Consider the following 25,307-nt stretch of genomic DNA (forward strand, 5'->3'; position numbering starts at 1 on the left):
AGGTCATACGGACTCTCCATTCCTAGCACTGTGAACTTTTCTTTACAAGAGAAGTCACTAAAGCTGGAGGCGAGTTCTACCTGAACTCCCTCAGACTTAAAGAGCGCGCCGTTCGCTAAACGAACGGTCGTCTCTTCTCGCTTGTCATCCTGGCAAAGCGACTCAAACATCGCCGGTCTTTTTCTTAGAGCCGCGAGTTTCACAAAAAATTTGTGATGCACCCGAATCCACTAGGAGGGTCATCACCTGGTCATAGCTTCTTTCAGGAGCGCCATAGACCAGCAGGGTTGAGGTCCGAAATTTCAAGACCTCAGGGACTATGCTACCCATTGGTTCCACAACTCTGAACTTAGGGGTAGCTTCAGAGTCCGTGTCAGTAGGGCATCCCGCCCCTACTGCGCTCCTGCATTTCCCGACCCCTCAGTGGTCGACGCAGAGCTCATGCGTCTCGCACGCTGGTTCTAGCCATCGCCTTTTGAGAAGGGAGTCCTCTTGCTGAGCGTCTTCGCCCCAGCAGGGAACCAGCGAGCCATCATATGGCCGCGCTTGCCGCATTTGTAACAGACAACGTCTGCATTGCCCAACTCCATAGACGCCATGTCGCATCTGCGCGGAAAGGCCTTAGATTGGGCTCACTCGGCGCTTATGGTGGACAAAAAGGCGTTTTCTACATGGGCGATCTTTAAGGAAAAGATTTGCGCCATGCACAAGCCGCCGAATAACAAAGTGTTGCTTTAGGCGCACTTTTTTGGAGCGCGACAGGCAAAATGATCTCTGCAAGAGTATGTGCAAGAGATGCGCTCGCTGTCGGCGTCCATTACCGTGGGTTCGATTCCGGAGCACATTAAAATGCCCACGTGTATGAACGGACTACGTCATGGCCCATCGCGACAGGCCCTTTTCAGAAGGGTGCCGTAGACGATGGAAGAGACGATTCAAATTGCCTTGGTTGAGGAGCAATCCTACAACAGTGCCTCGACAGCTTGGTATAAGCCGTCGGCCGAGAGGACAGATGCCACTCCTGTACGACACCATCCGGCTGTCGACCTCGATGAACTGGGCGACAACGCATTGCTTCACGGCTAAAAGCCAGTGAACAATCGTGTGCGCCGCAGTTGGGCGGTCCATCCGAATGGGCCTCGGCTGATGCGGCCGGGTAGACAGCATCTCAATAGTCCTGTTGAGAGCATCGCCCCGAGCCTGCTCATGCCTCAGCTGATCCTGAGTCTGAGTGACGGACTCCGCCGCAGCATCGCCCTGTGCCTCGGACGCGGCCCTCCTCTGTCCGAGCACGAATGCCTCAAACTGCTCCAACTGAGCAACATGTTGCTCAGGAAGACTACCCAGGAGCCTGGTCAGGGCCCCTGCGCCATAAGCCCTGCCACCTCCCGATGATGTTCGGAGAGGTGGGGAAAATGAGCCTAATCAATATTGAGGCTCATCCTCACGTACACACGCAGAGATGCGGGTCGTGGGAAGGATTTCAAGTGCCATCAAGTGTAAGCGGGCACGTCGTAATGCGGCCACGCTCTACTTAGACACACACCCTAGCACAGCGAGGAAGCGGTTAAACCAGCTTCTCTTGCGTGCGGTGAGGTAGTTGTGGTGGGCGCTACTAGATACTGCTATTAACCGTCATCAATTTCTCTATGAGGCACATGATGCTGTTCTTAGTGGTCGTCTTGGTTTAGAAAAGACCTACGGCTCTGTGAGGCAGAGTTATTGGGGCCCAACTCTATAAATAGGTTAGCACCTATGTTCTCACATGCGAAACTTGTCAACGATTCAAATTCTCGACATATGCGACGGCCCCGCTTGCCAATTCTCCCGTACCCACTAGGTGTTGGGAGTCCATCAGTATGGATTTTGTGTTTGGCCTATCGAAAGATTTGGCTGGTAACACGGTCATCGTGGCCTTTGTTACCGTTTGGGTAGAATTGCTCATTTTTTTATGGTGCCGGATATTAGTTGATGGTGAAGGTATAACAAGGCTGTTTAGTGATCGTAGGTTTCGTCAACATGGGTTCACGGTGGCAATTGTCTCCGATAGAGACTCCGCTTCACGGGTACGTTCCGGAAGCCGATCTTCCGATTGCTCGGCACCAGATTGGACATGTCCACGGCGGAGCATCCGCAGACCGATAATCAAACTGGGCGTGTTAATCGCGACATTGAAGACATTCTGCGCAGCGTGTACCAAAGCGCTGGAGCACAATGCTCCCGGCTGTTGAGTTTGCGTTTAATAACGCTGTGCATACCTCTACAGGCTATACCCCGCTCTTCGTGAACGGTCTCAAACACCCACGCATCCCATCAATGCGACCACTACTTGTTTCAGGGCTTGCTTGGGGGATAGCCGATCGGCTTGCTGATATCAGCCCTGGTACGTTTAAGAAACATGTTGGCGAGTTGTTTGCAATGCGATTAAATGTCTTAAGACATGTGCGGGATACAATAGCTGAGTCAAGCAAAAGAAAAAGGCGATGCTAAAGGCAGAAGCTGTATTTTTTTATTCTTATGAGATCGGTGACCGGGTATTACTGAATGGATAATATCTACCTACTAACGTAGTATCTGCGGTCATTAAGACCAAATTGCGTCCGCACTTTATTTGACCATTTTCGGTCTTGGCCAGAAAAGGCCTAGCTTATACGCTTATCCTCCCACGCAAGCTGCGTACACGCCCAGTGATCTACGTTGGCTTACTTGAGCCCTACAATGACCCATCCCATGTGGATTGGAAGGCGCTCGCGACGAGTAAATCGGCTGCGCCGCAGATTGCTGCATCCTCATCGGGAGGTCTAGCTGGCCGCCTGCGTTGCTCGACATTGTCCAGCTCCAATCTGTATCGTTCTTAAGAAGGTTGGATAAAGGCAGAGCCATATCAGCGAAATGTTCGCTGTACTTATGCAAGCAGTTGGCTAGGCCTAGCAACTTACGCAAGTTCTTTGGGATTTTAAGAACCGTCCACTGGACTATGGCTTTAATCTTGGCAGGATCTGCTCTAAGGCCGCGCTTCCCAATGAAGCATCCTAATACTTTTGCTAATATCCTAATATTAGTGCGCATGCACTCGAGCACGGCTCGCAAATGGGCAATGTGGTATTCCACCTCCGAGCAACCATGCTCTGTACGACTATGGGCAAAAATGTCATCAAAGCAAGTCTGTGCATAATCTCGATGAGGACGGAACAGTTGAGTCACTAGATGATTAAAAGTCGCAGGTACATTGGAATGCCCTTGTGGCATTACGAATACTTTCCATAGCATGCCGGTTGGGTTGCAAACCGCTGGAAGTAGCTCGCATGAGCAGCTGATAATAATTATCGACTAAGTCGAGCGCAACCTCGCTCCTAAAATCAAGGAAGACTGTTAGACTAAAAGAGTCACTTAGTTCTAAGAAATTAAAAAGTTTAACAACTAAGTAAGTCGTCAAAGCTCGTAGAGCTTAGTGAATCCTAGTTTAAGGGACTCAGTGGTTAGGAGAACAAGTCACAACTAATGCCCGATAGTGTGTACGTTAGGAAGGCTTATTACTCTCTGATCGCAGCGCAAGCCTTAGGAAGGCACTAGATACTTTAAGATCGAAAGGGGAACTTAACCTAAATGTAATGGGGTGTATCGTTACATGAAATTAACACTTAAAGGTTGCAAACTAATATATTATTTAGAAGGTAGATGATATTTGGAGAATATTACTTTACATGGTAATATTCTAAAAGCTTATACATTGGTAGACATAGACCATTATATCTACTTTCTCCCCTGTCCAGTCAGCGCTGGACGCGCGCAAAGAGAAAGACAGAAAGACTTTATTACTTTTTTTGTTTTAATTTATAATTAAGTCAGTATAAATAGATAGACAAGAGGAACTTATTTATATTAAATACAGTTATCTTTTAACCCTCTTTAAAGCAAGTGTTTTAAAGAGAAGACTTCCTCTGCACGTTTGAGTGTACGTTAAGTGACGTAAGGCACCACTCGCAACTGAGCAGTGCAAAGTGGACTTGTACTGAAGCAGTACAAGTCGTAGTGCCCCGATACACATGGTAGCACTTTGTAGTCCGTCCAAGGACCACATTTCCTTTATCTAACCTGGACATGTCAGATGATAATGGAAATACGCGTCACGTTTCGCGTGAAAGCTTCTCCTTTCTAAGTGACATAGAAAGGAGTACGGTCAAACGAATGAGTTCGACCGTAGGGAACGATGCCATCTTAGCCATGCTGTCCGGTTTGGACAGATATGCCCTCCATTCAGCCATCGCCAAGTTCATACAAAATGAACTTGACGAGGCGAAGGAGAAGGTAGCTTCGCTTAATCAGCAAAGCTCTCAACAGGCAGGACTGTTGAGGTTACAACAGGTTTAAAGCCCTGTACCTGGGATGCCGCACACCGGTCGTCCCGAAACCTTAAAGATTGACATCTCTAAGTATGGGGAAGTCGAAAAAGACTCCCTCTTTAGATGGTTTGTCGAGTTGGACGATGCCATAAGGGCTCGTCACATCGTCGACGAGATGATGCAAGTCGCATTTGCTCAATTAAATTTGGTAGGTCGTGCCAAAACTTGGGCACTAGTATAAGTTGCGCAACTCATATGTCTTTGGGCGCTAAAGGCTCTTATAGTCCGGCTCAAACAGACGTCAAAACGCCTAGGGCTAAGTTCAGAGATCGATCACAGCTTCTGAAACTCAAGCAAGGCAAGCGTGATGTTCACGCATATGCCCAGCACATACGACCCTTAGCAAGTTTTATAACAAATAACCCAGTCCATGAACACACGTTGATTCCGGTGTTCATGCAAGGTCTTACGGACGGTCCCGTAAAGACCCACCTGTTCCGCTTGGAACTGGATACGCTTGAAGAAGCAATATCCGTTGCGGAACAGGAAGACTTTAGCTTGAGACAGGCTCAAGCTAGTTTGTCATCATATCGTCCTCCAAGACGACACGAACGGGAGGTCCAGATCCTATGAACCTCTCTTATGTCGTAAGCGAGAAGCCTCCCTTTTCGAACAACAAGCGATTGCAGAAATGCAATTGCTGTCAAAAGTTAGGACACTACGCTCATGAGTGCAGCCTCCCACGCCCAGTATCGAGAGGTACTGAACGTAACTATGGATTGAATGCCAAAAAGGGCAACGGTGGCGGGTTCGACGTTGTTGCGAAATCGCAACAGCGAGGCGAACCATAAAAAAACCGTCGGGGTCAGTAGGGGCGCAACGCCCTACTGATCCAACCTCAAGAGAATTTGCAAACTCTTGACTAAAGTTGCTCCAGACACACAATCATTATGTTCTCTGCACCTGGTGATAAGGTATCCCTCATCACCTTCAACTAAAAAGTGACAAATGATTTGTCACTTATAGCCCTAGTGGACTGCGGAGCATCGAATAACTTTATTCGTCGCCAGTCGCTAGAGGGTCGTAGGCTAAAATATGTTGAGCGTGACATCCCTCCAATGAGGATGACGGTGTGTCTTGCGACAAGCGCATCGATAAAAGTAATGAAACGCGTAGTGAAATTGCACTACACGTTAAGAGATGTACAGTATGATGAAAATTTCACCGTACTGAATTTGGATGACAAATTTGATGTCATCCTAGGTTTACTTTGGCTCAGAAAATTCGAGCCAAGGATCAGCTGGCAGCATCGATCCGTAAAGATGCCTGCCACTTGTTCATCAGATAGCCATCTGATGAACGTCTTGGAGCGTCCACAAGCTTGTGGATATACTACGAGTGAGTGCGATGGCCTCACTTGTGCTACGGTCGTTAGTACGACTGCTCAAGATCACAGTGTGATTACTAATCACACGGTGGAGTCAGCTGCCAGCGGCTGTGCGAATACACAGGCAGCGCCTAAGGTCCACCACTCGAAAAGTCGAGTGGATTAAGACATAAATGTACGCCAAGCGGGCGACATGCAAGGAAGATGCCGATTACTTAAGAGGGGCAACACGATGATCCTAGGTCGAGCAGAGAGTCGACCGTAGAGGACCCGACTGTAATAGCACAATCACAGTCGGAAGACGTTGAGAGAATAAGTCCCCAATTACTTGAGGAGAAAAATCCTCAAATAGTTAATGCTGAAGTGACTAGGCTTTAGCATCCCGAGGGATTGATCCCTCGGCAGCCTGTGGATAAGTCCCAGGAAGAAACCGAGACATTGACTGTCTTGGTTAATGACGGATCAAGAGTAGGCGCTTATACTCTTGATCTGTATGCGCCTCCGAAGTTAACTTCGGAGATAACTCAATTACCAACCCTAGAAACCAAGCGGTTCTTGAAATCTGCATAGTGGTAGAATCAAGCAGATCGACGTACTCGTCACAGAGTTCGAATTCGTAACCGATATACGGTCAGCGGTAATTTTTGCAGAGGCCGAACGGGTTCTCAGCAGATCATCGATGGACGAAAGTGTCCTCGATGTGAAGAATCGGATTGAGAGATATACTACTCAATCCTGGGAGTCACTTAAGACAAATCCTTTATATAAGGATTTGATCGAATTCAGGATGTATTCCCTGAAACAGTTCCATGCGAGTTGCCTAAGGATAAAGGCACTCGACATGAGATCGGGCTCAAACTGGGCTCGAAGTACTGTGTCATGAACCAGTGGCCACTGCCTTGTGAGCAAGTACTTGCGAGCGACAAAGTCTTTATCGATCGATTAAAAGCGGGCCATGTGAGGGAGTCAACCGCTTCACATAGCTATCCGACCTACTGTGTGCGAATAGCCACAGGAAGGTGGCGGATAGTGCACGCATTCAATAAACTGAATGCTGGAACGGTACCGGCTCGAACGCCGATACCTAGAAAGGACGTAATTATAAATGGTATGTCTAAGAGTACTAACTTTTCGTATATGGATCTGATGAATGGATTTTATCAGATCCTTAAGCGTGAACGGGACATCCCGTACACAGCAGTGAGCACTCGTAGCGGGATTCTCTTGAAATGGCTACTTATGCCACAGAGCTTAGTAACGCCCCTGCAACATTCAATAGATGCGTAACGAATCTGTTGAGACCGGTGCGAGAATTCGCACCGAGTTACTTTGACGATGTATTTGTCCACAGCCGAGCCATGGATGGAAAGACGGACGTGGAAGTTCATAAAATTCACGTTCGTCAGGTTCTTACACTTATGCGAAAGCATAAGTTGTACGCAAATCTCAAAAATTGTATATTCGCTGCAAGCGAAATACCACTTCTTGGGTGCATCGTTGGTAAACGTGGCGTGCGCCCTGATCCCGTAAAGATCAAGGCAATTACCGACTGGCCAGTTCCAGTCGATGTCAAGGGACTCAGAATGTTCCTTGGATTAGCGGCGTACTTGCACAAGTACTCCCGCAATTATGCCAAGTTGACAATTCATCTGTTTCGTCTCTTGAAGAAAGACGAGAAATGGTTATGGACGCTGATTGTCAGCGTTCCTTTTTTTAAAGGTATCAAGCAAAGCTTGATGCAACCGTCCATCTTGGCGATTGCAAATAAAGACAGACCATGCCATGTGGTCTGTGACGCCAGCGATTTCGCAATCGGCTGTGCGCGGAGCGCGTCGTCTGTTACCAATCGCGTCAGCTGCAACCAGCTGAACGCAATTACTCAGTGCATGACAAGGAACTCCTTACCATGAAATATGCACTGGCCAAGTTTAGGGTCTATATCGTCGGAGATAGACCGTTCATCGTATATACGGACCATGCGTCATTACGCACGGCCGTAAATAGCCCACACCTCCCGAAAAAATTGGCGAGGTGGCTATCCTTTTCGCGGAGTATAATTTCTTCGTGGAATATAACCAGGACGACTTAATGTCATCACTGATGCGTTATCACGCCGACCCGGTTTCGAGCCGGCTGCGCATTCCAACAGTGAAAATAATCCCACTGTTGCAACACTCAGTACGATTGTTCCGTCATTAACCTTAGTTGATGACATAAATAAAGCCTACAAAGAAGATAAGGACCTTCTATGTTTGATGGATCATTTAATGAATCCATCCGATAAATCTTTTAAAAATCTACCGGCTTTATATCGATCGGCATTCGATCGATACACAACACGTAACGGCTTATTGTATTAAACAGCCGTGACCGGCGACACCCCACGTGTCGTCGTCCCAACTCACAATGATTTGTGCTTGCACATCATGTATGAGTGTAACGATGCACCAACAAGTGGGCTTCGTGGACGTGAGAAAACTTGTCTCACAGTAAGTCGCGACTTTTACTGGGCCCGCTAGTATCAGTTCGTGCGCAAGTACATTAATGCTTGCGAGGTATGCCAACGGGTGAAGCCTAGCCCTTCATCCCGTGCGCCGCTCCAACCTCTACCACTTCCGGCAGAGTGTTGGCAGTCCGTATTTATGGACTTCGTCTTCGGATTTCCCGAAGACGATCACAAAAACAATGGAATCCTTGTTTTTGTAGACCGATTCAGCAAGATGGTACATCTTACTGCACCCACCCAATTAGAAAGATCCTCTAGTAAAAGGGGGGGATTCTCACGAGCAAGTTATTTCTGGATCATGCTGATCACGCGTCGAAGTTAACAACGACGCGAATGATGTCGATGTCGAAGTAATCAACATCGAAACTGAGAAAACTCTCATGGCAGTGCGCACAAAGCGCACTGAAAAATACAAAACAAATGAGTTAGCAGAGGAATTTCTGCTGACTTGAGAATTAGTCATCCGTTTCGAACAGGATTCCATTGCTAACGCAGTGGACCGTCAGAATCGGAACGTAGACAAACATGTAGTAGTACTAGGTCATTAAATTTAAATGAAACGTTCTTTCATTAAAATTTAATGACCTAGTACTACTCTCTACGGTAAACTTACCTAAGCGTGTAGTCACTCATGTGGGTAGCAGTAAACTACTACCCAAGTTCATTGGGCCTTTCCGTGTACTGCATCGCAAAGGCAATACGTAAACAGTAGGATTGCCACGTAGGATGCGTTCGCATCCTACATTTTGCGTTGGTCGGCTCCGCCCGTACAATCAGCACGCGGTTTCTTCCGAGGACGGACCTGACCACCCTTTTCAAAAATCCTTAAGAGATTCTTGTGGTCACGAACCAGATTCTCATGCTGAAACTGGAGACTCTCATGTCCGGTCCGAAGATCCTCGAAACTGCGATGAGCTGACGAAAGCTCATCACGAAGAGCGTGACAATTCCGTTCGTACTCTAACATAGAGAACGCACTTTTCGAACGGTCTTGAAACCATTCGATATGATGAGCCTGCACCGTCTGCTCTAACGAGCGCTTACCGCGCTCGTGATCCAGTCCTTCCTCCAAATCATGGAGGAAGCGATCGAGTTTGCCGATCTTCGACTCTAGATCCGACACATGGGTTGGATCTAATTTCTCCTACTCCACCACAACCATTGGTGGAATCCCACGGTGGTCAACGTTTCCTTGTCGAACATAACTCAACCACCGTGATGTAAAGGGGTAGCGAACGAGTTATCTTGTTCGCTGGCGCGGTTATCCACCTTCACATGACAGCTGGGAGCCTCGTTCCCAGTTGATTGTTGACGTTGAGGGCCTCGTCCGTCAGTACGACAAGATCCATCCGAAGCCATTAGCCTGACGATGATCAGGCGACTGTTCTGTTCTCCCCGAGTCGGCCATTTCGTCCGACTCGCATTCGTAAAAGACCTCCAAAGAGGGGTCGCATTCACGTGGTGTATCACCACGTGTACCCGCAACATTTAGAGTTGCGGGACAAGATGATACTACGGCAGACGGAACGTCTGCCGCAAGAGACAATAATGCGTCGCCCGCGGCTGCATGAGCCGCAGCCGAATGCGCCGCACTATTCGCATATCGCATGGACTTGTTAACCAAGCGCATAGAATTAATAATGATGAATCTGACCAATCAACATCGTTTTTATAAAGTGGTCCTATAGTGACCACTCTATTCAATGACAGTCAGAGTGATTGTCGTTTGAGGGAGGGGTGATGTAATGGGGTGTATCGTTACATGAAATTAACACTTAAAGGTTGCTTACTAATACATTATTTAAAAGGTAGATAATATTTGGAGAATGTTACTTTACATGGTAATATTCTAAAAGCTTATCCATTGGTAGACACAGACCATTATATCTACTTTCTCCCCTGTCCAGTCAGCGCTGGACGCGCGCAAAAAGAAAGACAGATAAGACTTTATTACTTTTTTTGTTTTAATTTATAATTAAGTCAGTATAAATAGATAGACAAGAAGAACTTATTTATATTAAATACAGTTATCTTTTAACCCTCTTTAAAGCAAGTGTTTTAAAGAGAAGACTTCCTCTGCACGTTTGAGTGTACGTTAAGTGACGTAAGGCACCACTCGCAACTGAGCAGTGCAAAGTGGACTTGTACTGAAGCAGTACAAGTCGTAGTGCCCCGATACACATGGTAGCACTTTGTAGTCCGTCCAAGGACCACATTTCCTTTATCTAACCTGGACATGTCAGATGATAATGGAAATACGCGTCACGTTTCGCGTGAAAGCTTCTCCTTTCTAAGTGACATAGAAAGGAGTACGGTCAAACGAATGAGTTCGACCGTAGGGAACGATGCCATCTTAGCCATGCTGTCCGGTTTGGACAGATATGCCCTCCATTCAGCCATCGCCAAGTTCATACAAAATGAACTTGACGAGGCGAAGGAGAAGGTAGCTTCGCTTAATCAGCAAAGCTCTCAACAGGCAGGACTGTTGAGGTTACAACAGGTTTAAAGCCCTGTACCTGGGATGCCGCACACCGGTCGTCCCGAAACCTTAAAGATTGACATCTCTAAGTATGGGGAAGTCGAAAAAGACTCCCTCTTTAGATGGTTTGTCGAGTTGGACGATGCCATAAGGGCTCGTCACATCGTCGACGAGATGATGCAAGTCGCATTTGCTCAATTAAATTTGGTAGGTCGTGCCAAAACTTGGGCACTAGTATAAGTTGCGCAACTCATATGTCTTTGGGCGCTAAAGGCTCTTATAGTCCGGCTCAAACAGACGTCAAAACGCCTAGGGCTAAGTTCAGAGATCGATCACAGCTTCTGAAACTCAAGCAAGGCAAGCGTGATGTTCACGCATATGCCCAGCACATACGACTCTTAGCGAGTTGTATAACAAATAACCCAGTCCATGAACACACATTGATTACGGTGTTCATGCAAGGTCTCACGAACGGTCCCGAAAGACCCACCTGTTCCGCTTGGAACTGGATACGCTTGAAGAAGCAATATCCGTTGCGGAACAGAAAGACTTTAGCTTGCGACAGGCTCAAGCTAGTTTGTCATCATATCGTCCTCCAAGACGACACGAACTGGGAGGTCCAGAACCTATGAACCTCTCTTATGTGACAAATTATTTGTCACTTATAGCCCTAGTGGACTGTGGAGCGTCGAATAACTTTATTCGTCGCCAGTCGCTAGTCATGAAATGAACGTCTTGGAGCGTTTACAAGCTTGTGGATGTACTACAAGTGAGTGCGATGGCCTCACTTGTGCAACGGTCGTTAGTACGACTGCACAAGATCACAGTGTGATTACTGATCACACTGTAGAGTCAGCTGCCAGCGGCTGTGCGAATACACAGGCAGCGCCTAAGGTCCACCACTCGAAAAGTCGAGTGGATTAAGACATAAATGTACGCCAAGCGGGTGACATCCAAGAAAGATACCGATTACTTAAGAGGGACAACACGATAATCCTTGGTCGAGTAGAGAGTCGACCGTAGAGGACCTGACTGTAATAGCACAATCACAGTCGGAAGATGTTGAGGGAATAAGTCTCCAAGTTCTTGAGGAGAAAAATCCTCAAATAGTTAATTTTGAAGTGACTAGACTTCAGCATCCCGAGGGATGATCCCTCGGCAGCCTGTGGATAAGTCCCAGGAAGAAACCGAGACATTGACTGTCTTGGTTAATGACGGATCAAGAGTAGGCGCTTATACTCTTGATCTGTATGCGCCTCCGAAGTTGACTTCGGAGATAAATCAATAACCAACCCAAGAACCCAAGCGGTTCTTGAGAGATCTACATAGTGTTGAATCAAGCAGATCTGTGTACTCGTGTACAGAGGACGAATGCGTAACCGAAATTTGGTCAGCGGTAATTTTTGCAGAGAACGAACGGGTTCTCAGCAGCTCATCGATGGACGAAAGTGTGCTCGCTGTGAAGACTCGGATTGAAAGATACAGTACTCAATCCTGGAAGTCACTAGAAACAAATCCTTTATACAAGGATTTTTTGGAATTCAGCGATGTATTCCCTGACACAGTTCCATGCGAGTTGCTTAAATATAAAGGCTCGACATGAGATCGAGCCCAAACCGGGCTCGAAGTACTGTGTCATGAAGCAGTGGCCACTACCTCGTGAACAAGTACTTGCGATCGATAAATTCTTTACCGATCCAGTAAAAGCGGGCCATGTGAGGGAGTCAACCTCCCCACATAGCTCTCCGACCTTCTGGGTGCAAAAGGCAACAGGAGGGTGGCGGATAGTGCACGCATTCAACAAACTGAATGCTGCAACAGTATCGGCTCAAACGCCAATACCGCGAGAAGATGTAATCATAGATGGTATGTCTAAGAGTACGATCTATTCGTCTATAAATCTGATGGATGGGTTCTATCAGATCCTTATGCGTTTACGGGACATCCCGTACACAGCAGTGAACACTCCCAGCGGGATGCTCTGGGAATGGCTAATAATGCCACAGGGGCTTAGTAACACCCCTGCAACATTTAACAGTTGCGTAACGAATCTTTTGAGACCGGTGCGAGAGTTCGCTCCGAGAAATTTTGACAATGTATTCGTCCATAGTTGGGCCATGGACGGAAAGACGGACGTGGAAGTTCATAAAACTCACGTAAGTCAGGTTCTTACACTTATGCGACAGCATAAGTTGTACGCAAATCTCAACAAGTGTATATTCGCAGCAAGCGAAATACCACTTCTTGGGTGCATCGTCGGTAAACACGTCGTGCGCCCTGATCCCGAAAAGATCAGGGCAATTATCGACTGGCCAGTTCCAGTCGATGTCAAAGGACTCAGAAAGTATCTTGGATAAGCGGCGTACTTGCAAAAGTACTCCCGCAATTATGCCAAGATGACAGTTCATCTCTCTCGTCTCTTGAAAAAAAGACGAGAAATGGCTATGGAACGCTGATTGCCAGCGTTACTTTTGAAGGTATCAAGCAAAGCTTGATGCAATCGCCCATCTTGGCTTTTGCAGATCAAGACAGACCATTTCATGTGGTCTGTGACACCAGCGACTTCGCGCTCGGCTGTGCATTAATGCAATACGATGCGGACGGCGCGGAGCGCGTCGTCTTATACCAATCGCGTCAGCTGCAACCAGCTGAACGCAATTTCCCAGTGCATGACAAGGACTCCTTGCCATGAAATATGCACTGGCTAAGTTTAGGGTCTTTCTCCTAGGAGATAGACCGTTCATCGTATATACGGACCATGCGTCATTACGCACGGCCGTCAATAGCCCACACCTCTCGCAAAGAATGGCGAGGTGGCTATCCTTCTTCGCGGAGTATAACTTCTCCGTCGAATATAAACCAGGACGACTTAATGTCTTCGCTGATGCGTTATCACGCCGACCCGATTTCGAGTCAGCAGTGGACTCCAACAGTAAAATAATCTTACTGTTGCAACACTCATTACGAGTATTCCGTCATCAACCTTAGTTGATGACATAAAGAAAGCTTACGAAGAAGATAAGGCCTTCTATGTTTGATGGATCTTTTAATGAATCCATCCGATAAATCTTTTAAAGATTAACCGGCTTTATATCGATCGTCATCCGATCGATACACACAGCCGTTACCAGCGACATTCCACGTGTCGTCGTCCCGACTCACAATGATTTGCGCTTGCGCATCATGTATGAGTGTCATGATGCTCCAACAAGTGGGCATCGTGGACGTGCGAAGACTTACCTCACAGTAAGTCGCGAATTTTGCTGGCCCCGCCAGTATCAGTTTGTGCGCAAGTACATTCGTGTTTTCGAGGTATGTCAACGGGTGAAGCCTAGCCATTCATCCCGTGCACCTCTCCAACGTCTCCCACTTCCGGCAGAGTGTTGGCAGTCCGTATCTATGGACTTCGTGTTCGGATTTCCGAAGACGACCATGAAATAATGGAATCCTTGTTTTTGTAAATAGATTCAGCAATATGTACATCTTGCTGCATTATGTACCAGAGTCGATCACGGCTCCGGGCTGTGCCCGTGTCTTTATCGACACGGTATTCAAATCCACGGTCTACCCCGTGAATAAGTCTCGGATAGAGATCCACGGTTCACGGCGGAGTTCTGGCAATCCGTGTTCCGATCTCTTGGAACACGGCTGACTATGTCAACATTTGATCACCCAGAAACGGATGGTCAAACAGAGCGCGTAAATCGCGTCCTCGATGAGATGTTCGAGGTTACATCCAATCGTATCCGAATTGCAGCGAGTTTCACCGATGTTCGAATTCGCCATCAATAATTCGGTGCACCCAATTAGAGGGTTCCTCTAGTTTAAGGGGGGGGACTCGCACGAGCAAAACACTTTAGCTCATGCTCATCACGCGTCGAAGTTAACAACGACGCGAGTGATGTCGATGTCGAAGCAATCGACATCGAAGATGAGAAAGATCTCATGGCAGTGCGCACAAAGCGCACTGAAAAAGACAAAACAAATGAGGTAGCAGAAGAGTTTCTGCTAACTCGAGAATCAATAATCCGTTTCGTTCAGGATTCCATTGCTAACGCAGTGGACCGACAGAAACGGAATGCAGACAAACATGGAAGAGCAAATGTTCATTCATTTAAAATTAATGACCTAGTGCTACTCTCTACGGTAAACTTACCTAAGCGATTAGTCACTAATGTGGGTAGCAGTAAACTACTACCCAAGTTCATTGGGCCTTTCCGTGTACTGCATCGCAGATGCAACGCGTACACAATAGAATTGCCATGTATGATGCGAACGCATCCAACGTTTTACGTTGGTCGGCTCCGCCGGAGCCATCAGTACGCGGCTTCTTCCGAGGACGGATTTGACAACCCTTTTCAAGAATCCCTAAAAAGATTCTTGTGATCGCGAACCAGATTCTCATGTTGAACCTTGAGTTTCTCATGCCGGTTCCGAGTTTCCTCAAAACTGCGATGAGCTGACGAAAGCTTATCACGAAGAGCGTGATATTTCCGTTCGTACTCCAACAGGGAGTACGCACTCTTCATACGGTCTTCCAACCGCTCGATATGGTGAGCCTGCACCGTCTGCTCCAACGAGCGATGCTTGCAACGCTCGTGGTCAAGTCCCTCCTTTAAATCCTGGGGGAAGCGATCAATTTTGTCGATCTTCGACTCTAGATCCGACACACGGTTCGGATCTAATTTTCCCTCCTCCACCACAACCATTAATGGATTCCCACGGTGGTCAACGTTTCCTTGTGAAACGAATCCAAAACTACCGTGATGTGAAGGGGCAGCGAACGAGTTATCTTGTTCGCTGGCGTAGCTATCCACCTTCACATGACAGCTGGGAGCCTCGTTCCCAGCTGGTTGCTGACGTTGAGGGCCATGTCCGTTAGTATGACGAGACCCATCCGATGGTTCAGAAGCTCCTTCGGAAAACACGCGCTCCTGGCGCATGTAAATCGATTGCAAAACGTCAATCGCAACCCGCATCTCAATAGAGATGCGAGCCATCCCCAGGGCGGAGAATGGGAATAGACATCCCTTTTACCCTCTTCGTGTTGTCAACACAACACGGACAGGGATCACCCCACGTGAGGCATGGAAGCCCAGCCTCACGTGACAACCGATGCATTTTATATTTTGCACCGGTTGGAGTTCGTCTCTCAAACTTAACGCGATTCGCGTTGAGTTATTGAAGTCAGGCTTCGCGTCCAATGTCTTTGGCATTGCGAATCCGTCCAGCAGTGCGCCACTGAAGCCGCTACCGATATGAACGCGCTCCAGGCTTCCATAAGCGAGACTTTATCTCGCTTATTGTTGCCACTAAAGCATCGATGCTTAAGAAAAGCATCTAGAGAAAATTTGTCCTCAGCGCCAAGTTCTTCGCGCTGGGATCAAGGCCATGTGGCTTTGTCGCAATAAATAAGGGATATTTAGTTGTGAGGAGTAGTTTCTCCAGACAAGCTATTGATTAGCCGCTCTGGCAAAAGCCACGGCTTCTTTTCAGGGGCGAGATGATACATTTTATTGTCTTCACTCCCCTGAGTGGTACCCAATGAAGCAGGGGTCCCACAAGAACTTTAATGACGATGGCGTAAGCCATCGGCATCACCTTGCACAGAAACACGAGCAGGTGACCGTACGGGAAACGGAACGGGAGATGATGGATAACCCTCATCGTCGGAACCAAATAGACTATTATCTCGTCTATCAGAATGAGCCCTCTCATTCGAAGGCTCATAGTTAGCCGGCTGAGGTCTACCAGGCGACTAATCTATTCTTCCCGAGTCGGCCAATTTGTCCGACTCGCATTCGTAGTCGACCTCCAAAGAGGGGTAGTATTCACGTGGTGAATCACCACGTGCACTTGCAACATCAAGTGTTGTGCGAGTAGAAGATACTACGGTAGACGTTCCGTCTGCCGCAAGAGATAACAGTGCGTCACCCACGGCTGCACGAACCGCAGCCGAAGGCGCCGACTATCAGCACCCCGCATGAATGTGTTCTTCATGCGATGGAATTTAAAATGACGGTTCTGACCAATTAACATCATTTATAAAATGAAGTGGTCACATAGGGACCACTCCATACAATGACAGTCAGAGTGATTGTCGTTTAAGGGAGGGGTGATGTAACGGGGTGTATCGTTACATGAAATTAACACTTAAAGGTTGTTAATTAACATATCTTCTAAAAGTTAAATAATATTTGAAGGATATTACTTTATGTAGTAATGTGCAGAAATCTTATCCATAAATAGGTATAGGCCATTATATCTATTTATTCCGCAGACTAATCAGCTGTAAACGTAAACAAAGAGAGAGAGACAGATAAGATATCAATTGCATGTTTAGTATTAGTTTAAAATTAAGTTAGCATTAACAGAAGAAAAGAAGAGATACTTAATTATATTTGTACACTTTTCATTTAACCCTCTTTAAGGTAGTTGTCCTAAAGAGAAGTCTTCCTCTGCACGTACTAGTGTAGGTGAAGTGACGTAAGGCACCACTCGCAACTGAAGCAGTGCGAAGTGGACTTGTACTGAAGCAGTACAAGTCAAAGCGCCCCGTTACACCTGAGCAGTAATTTATCACTGCCCACATTCGTCACTACATGTTAGGTAGGATTACCGTAGACAGTAGGACTAGATCATTAACATTAAATGAAAGAACGTATGCTGCTTCCATTTTTGTCCATAGTTCCGTTTTTGTCGGTCCCCGACTCGGTATCGTTGACCAATCAAGATGACGTATGGTCGAAAAGTTAATTGTAGCGCTCGTAACATGACGTTAAATGACGACCAGCGCAGCACGAATGAATACTTTTCCAAGACCCCAGCACCCGCGTGGGTCGATGAGCGGCGCGATCAGGTCGAGTGTTTCCTGGATCATCACCGCGTCGTGGGCAAGTGCGCAGCGATTGTGACTTCTGGAGGCACGACTGTCCCACTTGAGCGCAACACGGTGCGCTTTTTAGACAACTTTTCGACGGGATCAAGAGGTGCCGCATCCGTCGAGTATCTATTGGATTTGGGCTATGCTGTCATTTATATGTATCGTCCGGGTTCCGTCGCTCCATTTGCACGACATTTGCAGAAAGCTACGTGCAAGTCTTTGGACTTGGACTTTTTGAATCACGTGGAAGTGTTAAAGAGCAATGATACTGTTGATGAGCAGCAAATTCGGCTGCTAATTGAGGACCCTGTAGCTAAGAAAAAAGCGGTGGAGGCTGTCAACAAATTACATCATGTGCGCACGAACAACTTGCTGCTGGCGCTTTCCTACACGACTGTGGACGATTATTTTTACTTGCTGCGAATTGTAGCTACATGTGTGGCGCCATACAAAGAGCGCGCGCTTTTTTTGCTAGCGGCTGCAGTGAGTGATTTCTACATTACGCAAGAAAAATTAGCATTGCACAAGATTCCCTCTCAACACAGCCCGCTGAAGCTGACACTGCAGCAGGTTCCAAAGATGCTTGGCGTGCTGCGACACGCTTGGGCGCCACAATCGTTTGTGGTGTCATTTAAGCTTGAGACAGACTGGAAGATTCTACGCCAGAAGGCCAAGCAGGCGATTGCAAAGTATGCAATGCATCTTGTTATTGCCAATGAATTGCACTCGCGTTTTGACGAAGTTCTTTTGGTCACGGATAAGGAAGAGCGCTCCGTTATGCGGCCAAAGGAGGAAGAAGACATTGAAGCTCTATTAATGACTGAGCTCGCTGACATCCACTATCACTTCATTGCGTCCCAGGACGTTTCCTTACCGGATGATTATGGCCGCCGAAACTCGTACAGCATTTTGTACGTTCCGTGGAAGAAGCATTTACCAGCGTCGGTGCAGCAAATGCTTTCTGTAATGGAGGAACACAAGGAAGAGATTCTAGGCATTGTTTTAGGTGGCTTGCTATCTGTTATGCTTAAAATACTGCAGGATCACCTACGCCGCTCTCGTTAAATTGGCGAGAAGCGATAATCCGATAGTAGTATCAATTGTAGAATGTAATGGTAAAAGCTTGCTTGACTGTAAGATAGATCGCCGAGTAGCTAAATTCATTTTGGATAATTACTGCCAGCTTTAGTTATATGGAGTGTTACTGTCGTCATGCATTTTTGTATATTAGCTACTTGTTGTGATGCTTCTCTCTTAGAATCTCCAAAAATTCTCGCTTAGTCGCGTCCACGGCCATGCCGCCGCGACAATTGGGGGACGATTTGACTTGTGCGTTGGCGTTCCACTGCGCGGGTGTCTTGCTGAGGATACTAAGCGCGTGCATACCTTCCTCAAGCTCTTGCTTCAGCACATCGTTTACCATTCGATGTCGATGAAGTAGCGGTTTACCGTCAAAATGATCACTGATGACCACAATCTTAAAGTGCGTCTCGGCGCCTTTCGGCACATTGTGCATGTGGCTTTCATTGATCACGTCCAAGTGCGAGGGAAGAAAAGCAGCCGTCAGCTTTTCTTGTATACGTCGTGCCATGGGACCGACAATTTCAGTCATAATGAGACGGCGACTGAAGACGTAGGTCGCAGTTGGTCTTCCGAGCAGCAACAAGAAGCTCATGGAAAGGATATTTCTGATTGGCCGATAAAAAATGATTAAAACATTGGCTGTAAATTTGTGTTTTCGTCCTACTTTTGACACTAAACACTACTGCCACCGGAGCTGGAGGCGACGTGGCATGTATACACAATAGTCCGTCGCCATGGTATACCATGAAAGCAGGAGCTTGTACAACCGTACCAAATCTAACGCTTTTGTCTATATAGATTGAAACAGTGCTGCTCGTCAGCCGCCAGGGAAAAACACGACTTGCAAAGTGGTACCTGAATGCTTCCATAAAGGAAAAGACGCGAATGATTCGCGACATCACGTCACTCGTGCTTTCTCGCCCGCACAAACAATGCAATTTTATTGAGTTCAAGGAGAAGAAGATTGTCTATAAGAGGTGAACGGATTTGGCTGCATTAGTGCGAAGTAAACCGTTTGCTGATGAATGTGGCTTAGATATGCGAGTCTGTACTTTATTGCATGCATCTCGAAGGACGAGAATGAGCTGATCACACTCGAAGCTATTCACCTATTTGTGGAGGTGCTAGACCGTTACTTCGGCAATGTGCGAATTGTCTTTAAACGCAGTAGGGGATTAGATAAGGCTGAAATCATTGTTTCATATGTAGGTGTGCGAGCTGGACATTATCTTTAACTTCCACAAGGTACCGTCTTGAGTGCTGCTCAAGGCTTTGTCATATATTTTCTTTATAATTGTAATTGCAGGCATACTACATACTGGATGAACTGTTCATTGGTGGGTACCAGCAGGAGTCGAGCAAGAAGGAAATCTTGCGCATCTGCACGCAACAGGAAGATTACATGGACGAATCCAAGGAAGAGGGTTTCGTGCGTCCCCGCACGGGTACACGCTAGTTCATCTGCCTCCCCCGGCTTTTCTGATTAGTATTATTCATACGCTTGACATTGCCGCTTTACATACAAAATATTCGAGAAGATCTTTTGATGCATTTTTTTGATTAAGAATCTTGACGCTGATGTTTTTGTACGAACGTGCATGCCAAAAAACGGCAATACTCCTAAAGGTTAAGCAGCATTTTTTATGTAAGGCTTGTGAATTACGGCTAGTAAATAGACTTAGTGTGATTGGCTTTAGGAGCGCAGCTGTCTGAAGAAATTGGAGGAGGTATGTGCTCCGGTTGAAGCTTTAAAGAGCTTTGAAGAGTATTATAAGCAATATTACTACAGAATCATCCACAAAAGGTAACGTCTTTTAACCTAATTTACGTCACGAAGTAGAAAAACTCATTCAGACATAGCAGCTAGATCAAAACTTTGGACGACAAGCTAACTTATTATCGTTTTTACCGCCTCCTTGTTTTAAAGTGCTCCAGAGAGCAGCGCTGCAGCAATTCTAAGAGATTTTTATTTGGCAAAGTCACGAAAAAAACACAAGCTGAAAAATATTTAGAAAAAAGAGCCACTGTAAATTTCCTGAAACAATATGACTGTATCGAAACCAAATTGCAAAATTAACGAGCTTTTGGAAAAGAGTTCAATAGCCTGTTATATGTCAGCTGCTATGCTTGAGTTTGTCATTGAATCATCAAAGTTGTGTTTTGCCACACAATCAAAATTTTATTGCTATGCAGCATTTAAAAAGCTCGCATGTCACGTAACAGGTCTATCCCGCTTGCTAATTGCGTACTAAGCTTTTGCAAGCTCTGTTTCGCGCGCTTGTTCAGCCCAAATTGATTACTAGCTTGTCGCTTAATCGATGTATCTACAATTTGTAACTTCTCGGCCAGCTCGGCTTTTGACAGCGCTGTATACTGTGCTTGGATCGAGTTTAGTGTCGCGGCTTGTCGTCAGTGCGTTCTATTCATCCACTTCACGCAATCCAGTTGGAGGCGACGAGTGTTTTTGTTTGCATGAGAAGAGGATTTTAAAATTTGCATTGTCTCTTTCAACTGGGAACGCTCTTTTTTCTTCAGCTCAACTAATGCCTGGGCAAAATTGCCATTACTGCTTTGAAAGCATGTCAGAGCCTGCGGCAACTATTATTGAGTCGCTGCATAATATAGTTACAGTAATGTACTTCATACCACGTAAGTGTCTCGACACCAAAGTCTCCAATTAATTGCGTCACGAGCCATCAGTATGTTTCTTGGATTCATTTGATAATTTTCCGTTATTTGATGCGTGTTCTGTGGAGCTAAGAGGTTGCGGCTTGCATCACAACGAGCCAGTCAGCCTTGAAGGACTCCCGTATCGCCTCAGCCACTATACCTACCGTTCGAGCGTGTCGCTACCAAATTATTGTTATACAAACTCCTTTCTCAGATCGACGTGCGACGCAAGCTACTCGACAGAGCTCCTTAATGCCAAGGAACTCCCAAATGTGCTGTTTACACTCGTCCGCGAGCTTTAGCAGCATACTTTAACAATTATAGTTTTTATAATATTTTTAAAATCTCGACTGAAACAAGTTTTGTTTGTGATTATAAGATATATTTTTTAAGTTTACGTTACTTCATAACGTTTTCTAGCCACGACGAGTCTCAACCGTATAGTCTATGAAGCTACGAGCGAAGTCATGCGCTAGAAAAGATACAAATGTAAGAAGGATATGCGGACCTCCAGTTACGCAATATACCACGCTTTAGAGAAATTGTGAATTTTCACAGGCTACACATATTCTGTACATTACAAAGCATTATAACAGTCACTATATGCGCGGCAGCGTTAAACAACTGTTCCATGCACACCCACACCCAAGTGTACAATGCGACATGTAGACGACACCTTCCTATCACCTCACACACAAATTAACATAAAAAAATCCATTTTTTTCAAATTCATTTATTGATAAAGCAAGCAATTGTTTATTTTAAACATCTGTTAGGTGTTCGAAGTCAAAATCAAGTTTGACTAAAACACTGGACTGCAGCAAGTTGTACCATCTTGCTGAAATGGCAGCAAAATGTCGACGTAGCCCAAGAAAAAGTAGCCTTGCTTCTACAGCAAGGCTCTCAACACGCAGAGATGTTAAGAGAACACTGTTCTCAACAATCTCTTTGTTGAGACAGCAGCTCTTTTATGCAAAGTGCTACCAGGCGTAGCGGGGGCACTACGACTTGTGCTGCTTCAGTACAAGTCCACTTCGCACTGCTACAGGTGCGAGTGGTGCCTTACGTTATTCCACGTACACTAGTACGTGCAAAGGAAGACTTCTCTTTAAGGTAACTAGCTTAAAGAGGGTAAAATGAAAACTTTATCAATATAATTAAGTATCTCTTCTTCTCTATCTGTTAATGCTAACTTAATGATAACTAATACTAAACATGCAACTAAATTCTTATCTTATCTGTCTCTCTCTTTTGTTTATCTCTGCAGCTGATTAGTCTGCGGAATAAATCGATATAATGGTCTTTACCTTTTTATGGATAAGATTTCTGAACATTACTATATAAAGTCTTATCCTCCAAATATTATCTACCTTTAGATAATATATAAATTAACAATCTTTAAGTGTTAATTTCATGTAACGATACACCCCGTTACATCACGCCTCCCTTAAACGACAATCACTCTGACTGTCATTGGATGGAGTGGTCACTATGTGACCATTTAATTTTAAATTAATGTTGATTGGTCAGAACCATTGTTTTAAATTCCATCGCTAAAGAATAATCTCATGCGGGGTGCTGATAGTCGGCGCCTTCGGCTGCGGTTCGTGCAGCCGTGGGTGACGCACTGTTATCTCTTGCGGCAGACGGAACGTCTACCGTAGTATCTTCTACTCGCACAACACTAGATGTTGCAAGAGCACGTGGTGATTCACCACGTGAATACGACCCCTCTTTGGAGGTCGACTTCGAATGCGAGTCGGACGAAATGGCCGACTCGGGAGAATAGAACAGTCGCCTGACAGACGTCAGCTATGAGCCTTCGAATGAGAGGGCTCATTCTGATAGACGAGATAATAGTCTATTTGGTTCCGACGATGAGAATGATCCATCATCGCCCGTTCCGTTTCCCGTACGGTCACCTGCTCGTGTTTCTGTGCAAGGTGATGACGATGGCTTACGCCATCGTCATTAAAGTTCTTGTGGGACCCCTGCTTCATTGGGTACCACTCAGGGGAGTGAAGACAATAAAATGTATCATCTCGCCCCTGAAAAGAAGCCGTGGCTTTTGCCAGAGCGGCTAATCAATAGCTTGTCTGGAGAAAGTACTCCTCACAATAAATATCCCTTATTTATTGCGACAAAGCCTCATGGCCTTGATCCCAGCGCGAAGAACTTGGCGCTGAGGACAAATTTTATCTCGATGTTTTAGTGGCAACAATAAGCGAGATAAAGTCTCGCTTATGCAAGCCTGGAGCGCGTTCATTCGAAATGTCAAAGACATTGGACGCGAGGCCTGGCTTCAAAAACTTAACGCGAATCGCGTTAAGTTTGAGAAACGAACGCCAACCGGTGCAAAAATATAAAATGCACCGGTTGTCACGTGAGGCTGGGCTCCCATGCCCCACGCGGGGTGATCCTTGTCCGTGTTGTGTTGACAACACGAAGAGAGTAAAAGGCGATGTCTATTCCCATTCTTCGCCCTGGGGATGGCTCGCATCTCTATTGAGATGCGGGTTGCGATCGACGTTTTGCAATCGATTTACATGCGCCAGGGGCGCGTGTTTTCCGAAGGAGCTTCTGAACCATCGGATGGGTCTCGTCATACTGACGGACATGGCCCTCAACGTCAGCAACCAGCTGGGAACGAGGCTCCCAGCTGTTATAAGAAGGTGGATAACCGCGCCAGCGAATAAGATAACTCGTTCGCTGCCCCTTCGCATCACGGTGGTTTTGGATTCGTTTAACAAGGAAACGTTGATCACCGTGGGAATCCACCAATGGTTGTGGTGGAGGAGGGAAAATTAGATCCGAACCGTGTGTCGGATCTAGAGTCGAAGTCCAACAAAATCGATCGCTTCCTCCATTATTTAAAGGAGGGACTTGACTACGAGCGCAACAAGCGTCGCTCGCTGGAGCAGACGGTGCAGGCTCACCATATCGGGCGGTTGGAAGACCGTTCGAAGAGTTCGTACTTCATGTTGGAGTACGAACGGAAATATTATGCTATTCGCGATGAGCTGTCGTCAGCTCATCGCAGTTTTGGGGATACTCGAAACCGGCATGAGAAACTCAAGGTTCAACATGAGAATCTGGTTCGCGATCACAAGAATCTTTTTAAAGATTCTTGAAAAGGGTGGTCAAATCCGTCCTCAGAAGAAGCCGCGTACTGATGGTACGGGCGGAGCCGACCAACGTAAAACGTTGGATGCGTTCGCATCCTACAAGGCAATTCTATTGTGTACGAATTGCCTGTGCGATGCAGTACACGGAAAGGCGCAATGAACTTGGGTAGTAGTTTACTACTTCCCATATTAGTGACTAATCGCTTAGGTAGGTTTATCGTAGAGAGTAGCACTAGATCATTAATGTTAAATGAATGAACATTTGCTCTTCCATGTTTGTCTGCATTCCGTTTCTGTCGGTCCACTGCGTTAGCAATGGAATCCTGAACGAAACGGATTATTGATTTTCGAGTTAGCAGAAATTCTTCTGCTGACTCATTTGTTTTGTCATTTTCAGTACGCTTTGTGCGTACTGCCATGAGATCATTCTCGTCTTCGACGTTGATAGCTTCGACATCGACATCACTCGCGTCGTTGTTAACTTCGACGCGTGATGAGCATAAGCCAGAAATGGTTTTGCTCGTGCGAGTCCCCGCCCCTTAAACTACAGGATCCCTCTAATTGGTTGGGTATGCGAGTATGGCGTAAGCCATTCACGAAGAACGGTGTATGCCTTGTAGACGCATGCACCGAATTATTGATGGCGAATTCGACCATCGGTAAAAACTCGCTCCAATTCGGATACGATTGGACGTAACCTCGAAGTATCTCTTCGAGGACGCGATTTACGCGTTCTGTTTGACCATCCGTTTCTGGGTGATCGGATGTTGACATAGTCAGCCGTGTTCCGAGAGATCGGAACACGGATTGCCAGAACTCCGCCGTGAATCT

General features: G+C 46.3%; 5 protein-coding genes across 5 annotated transcripts; 2 read left to right on the forward strand and 3 right to left on the reverse strand.

Moving 5' to 3' along the window:
* Window positions 1-17,487: 17,487 nt before the first annotated feature.
* On the forward strand, window positions 17,488-18,663 carry CCR75_006933 (uncharacterized protein; the record flags this gene model as incomplete). The annotated part of the gene is made up of 1 exon (XM_067964998.1): window positions 17,488-18,663. One exon carries the CDS (start codon window positions 17,488-17,490, stop codon window positions 18,661-18,663), a length of 1,176 nt encoding a protein of 391 aa, XP_067816551.1.
* A 166-nt stretch (window positions 18,664-18,829) lies between these two features.
* CCR75_006932 (uncharacterized protein) lies at window positions 18,830-19,273 on the reverse strand (the record flags this gene model as incomplete). Its single annotated transcript, XM_067964997.1, has 1 exon — window positions 18,830-19,273. One exon carries the CDS (start codon window positions 19,271-19,273, stop codon window positions 18,830-18,832), a length of 444 nt encoding a protein of 147 aa, XP_067816552.1.
* Window positions 19,274-19,425: 152 nt separating this feature from the next.
* On the forward strand, window positions 19,426-20,294 carry CCR75_006931 (uncharacterized protein; the record flags this gene model as incomplete). Its single annotated transcript, XM_067964996.1, has 5 exons — window positions 19,426-19,449; window positions 19,480-19,658; window positions 19,718-19,826; window positions 19,891-19,926; window positions 19,988-20,294. The coding sequence occupies 5 exons, from the start codon at window positions 19,426-19,428 to the stop codon at window positions 20,135-20,137; spliced, it is 498 nt and encodes a 165-aa protein (XP_067816548.1). The 3' UTR covers window positions 20,138-20,294.
* A 583-nt stretch (window positions 20,295-20,877) lies between these two features.
* CCR75_006930 (uncharacterized protein) lies at window positions 20,878-21,399 on the reverse strand (the record flags this gene model as incomplete). The annotated part of the gene is made up of 3 exons (XM_067964995.1): window positions 20,878-21,054; window positions 21,118-21,279; window positions 21,328-21,399. 3 exons carry the CDS (start codon window positions 21,397-21,399, stop codon window positions 20,878-20,880), a joined length of 411 nt encoding a protein of 136 aa, XP_067816550.1.
* Window positions 21,400-21,437: 38 nt separating this feature from the next.
* CCR75_006929 (uncharacterized protein) lies at window positions 21,438-21,659 on the reverse strand (the record flags this gene model as incomplete). Its single annotated transcript, XM_067964994.1, has 2 exons — window positions 21,438-21,530; window positions 21,555-21,659. 2 exons carry the CDS (start codon window positions 21,657-21,659, stop codon window positions 21,438-21,440), a joined length of 198 nt encoding a protein of 65 aa, XP_067816836.1.
* Window positions 21,660-25,307: the final 3,648 nt, after the last annotated feature.

Source organism: Bremia lactucae, linkage group LG3 (genome assembly GCF_004359215.1).
Source record: "Bremia lactucae strain SF5 linkage group LG3, whole genome shotgun sequence".
NCBI lineage: Eukaryota > Oomycota > Peronosporomycetes > Peronosporales > Peronosporaceae > Bremia > Bremia lactucae.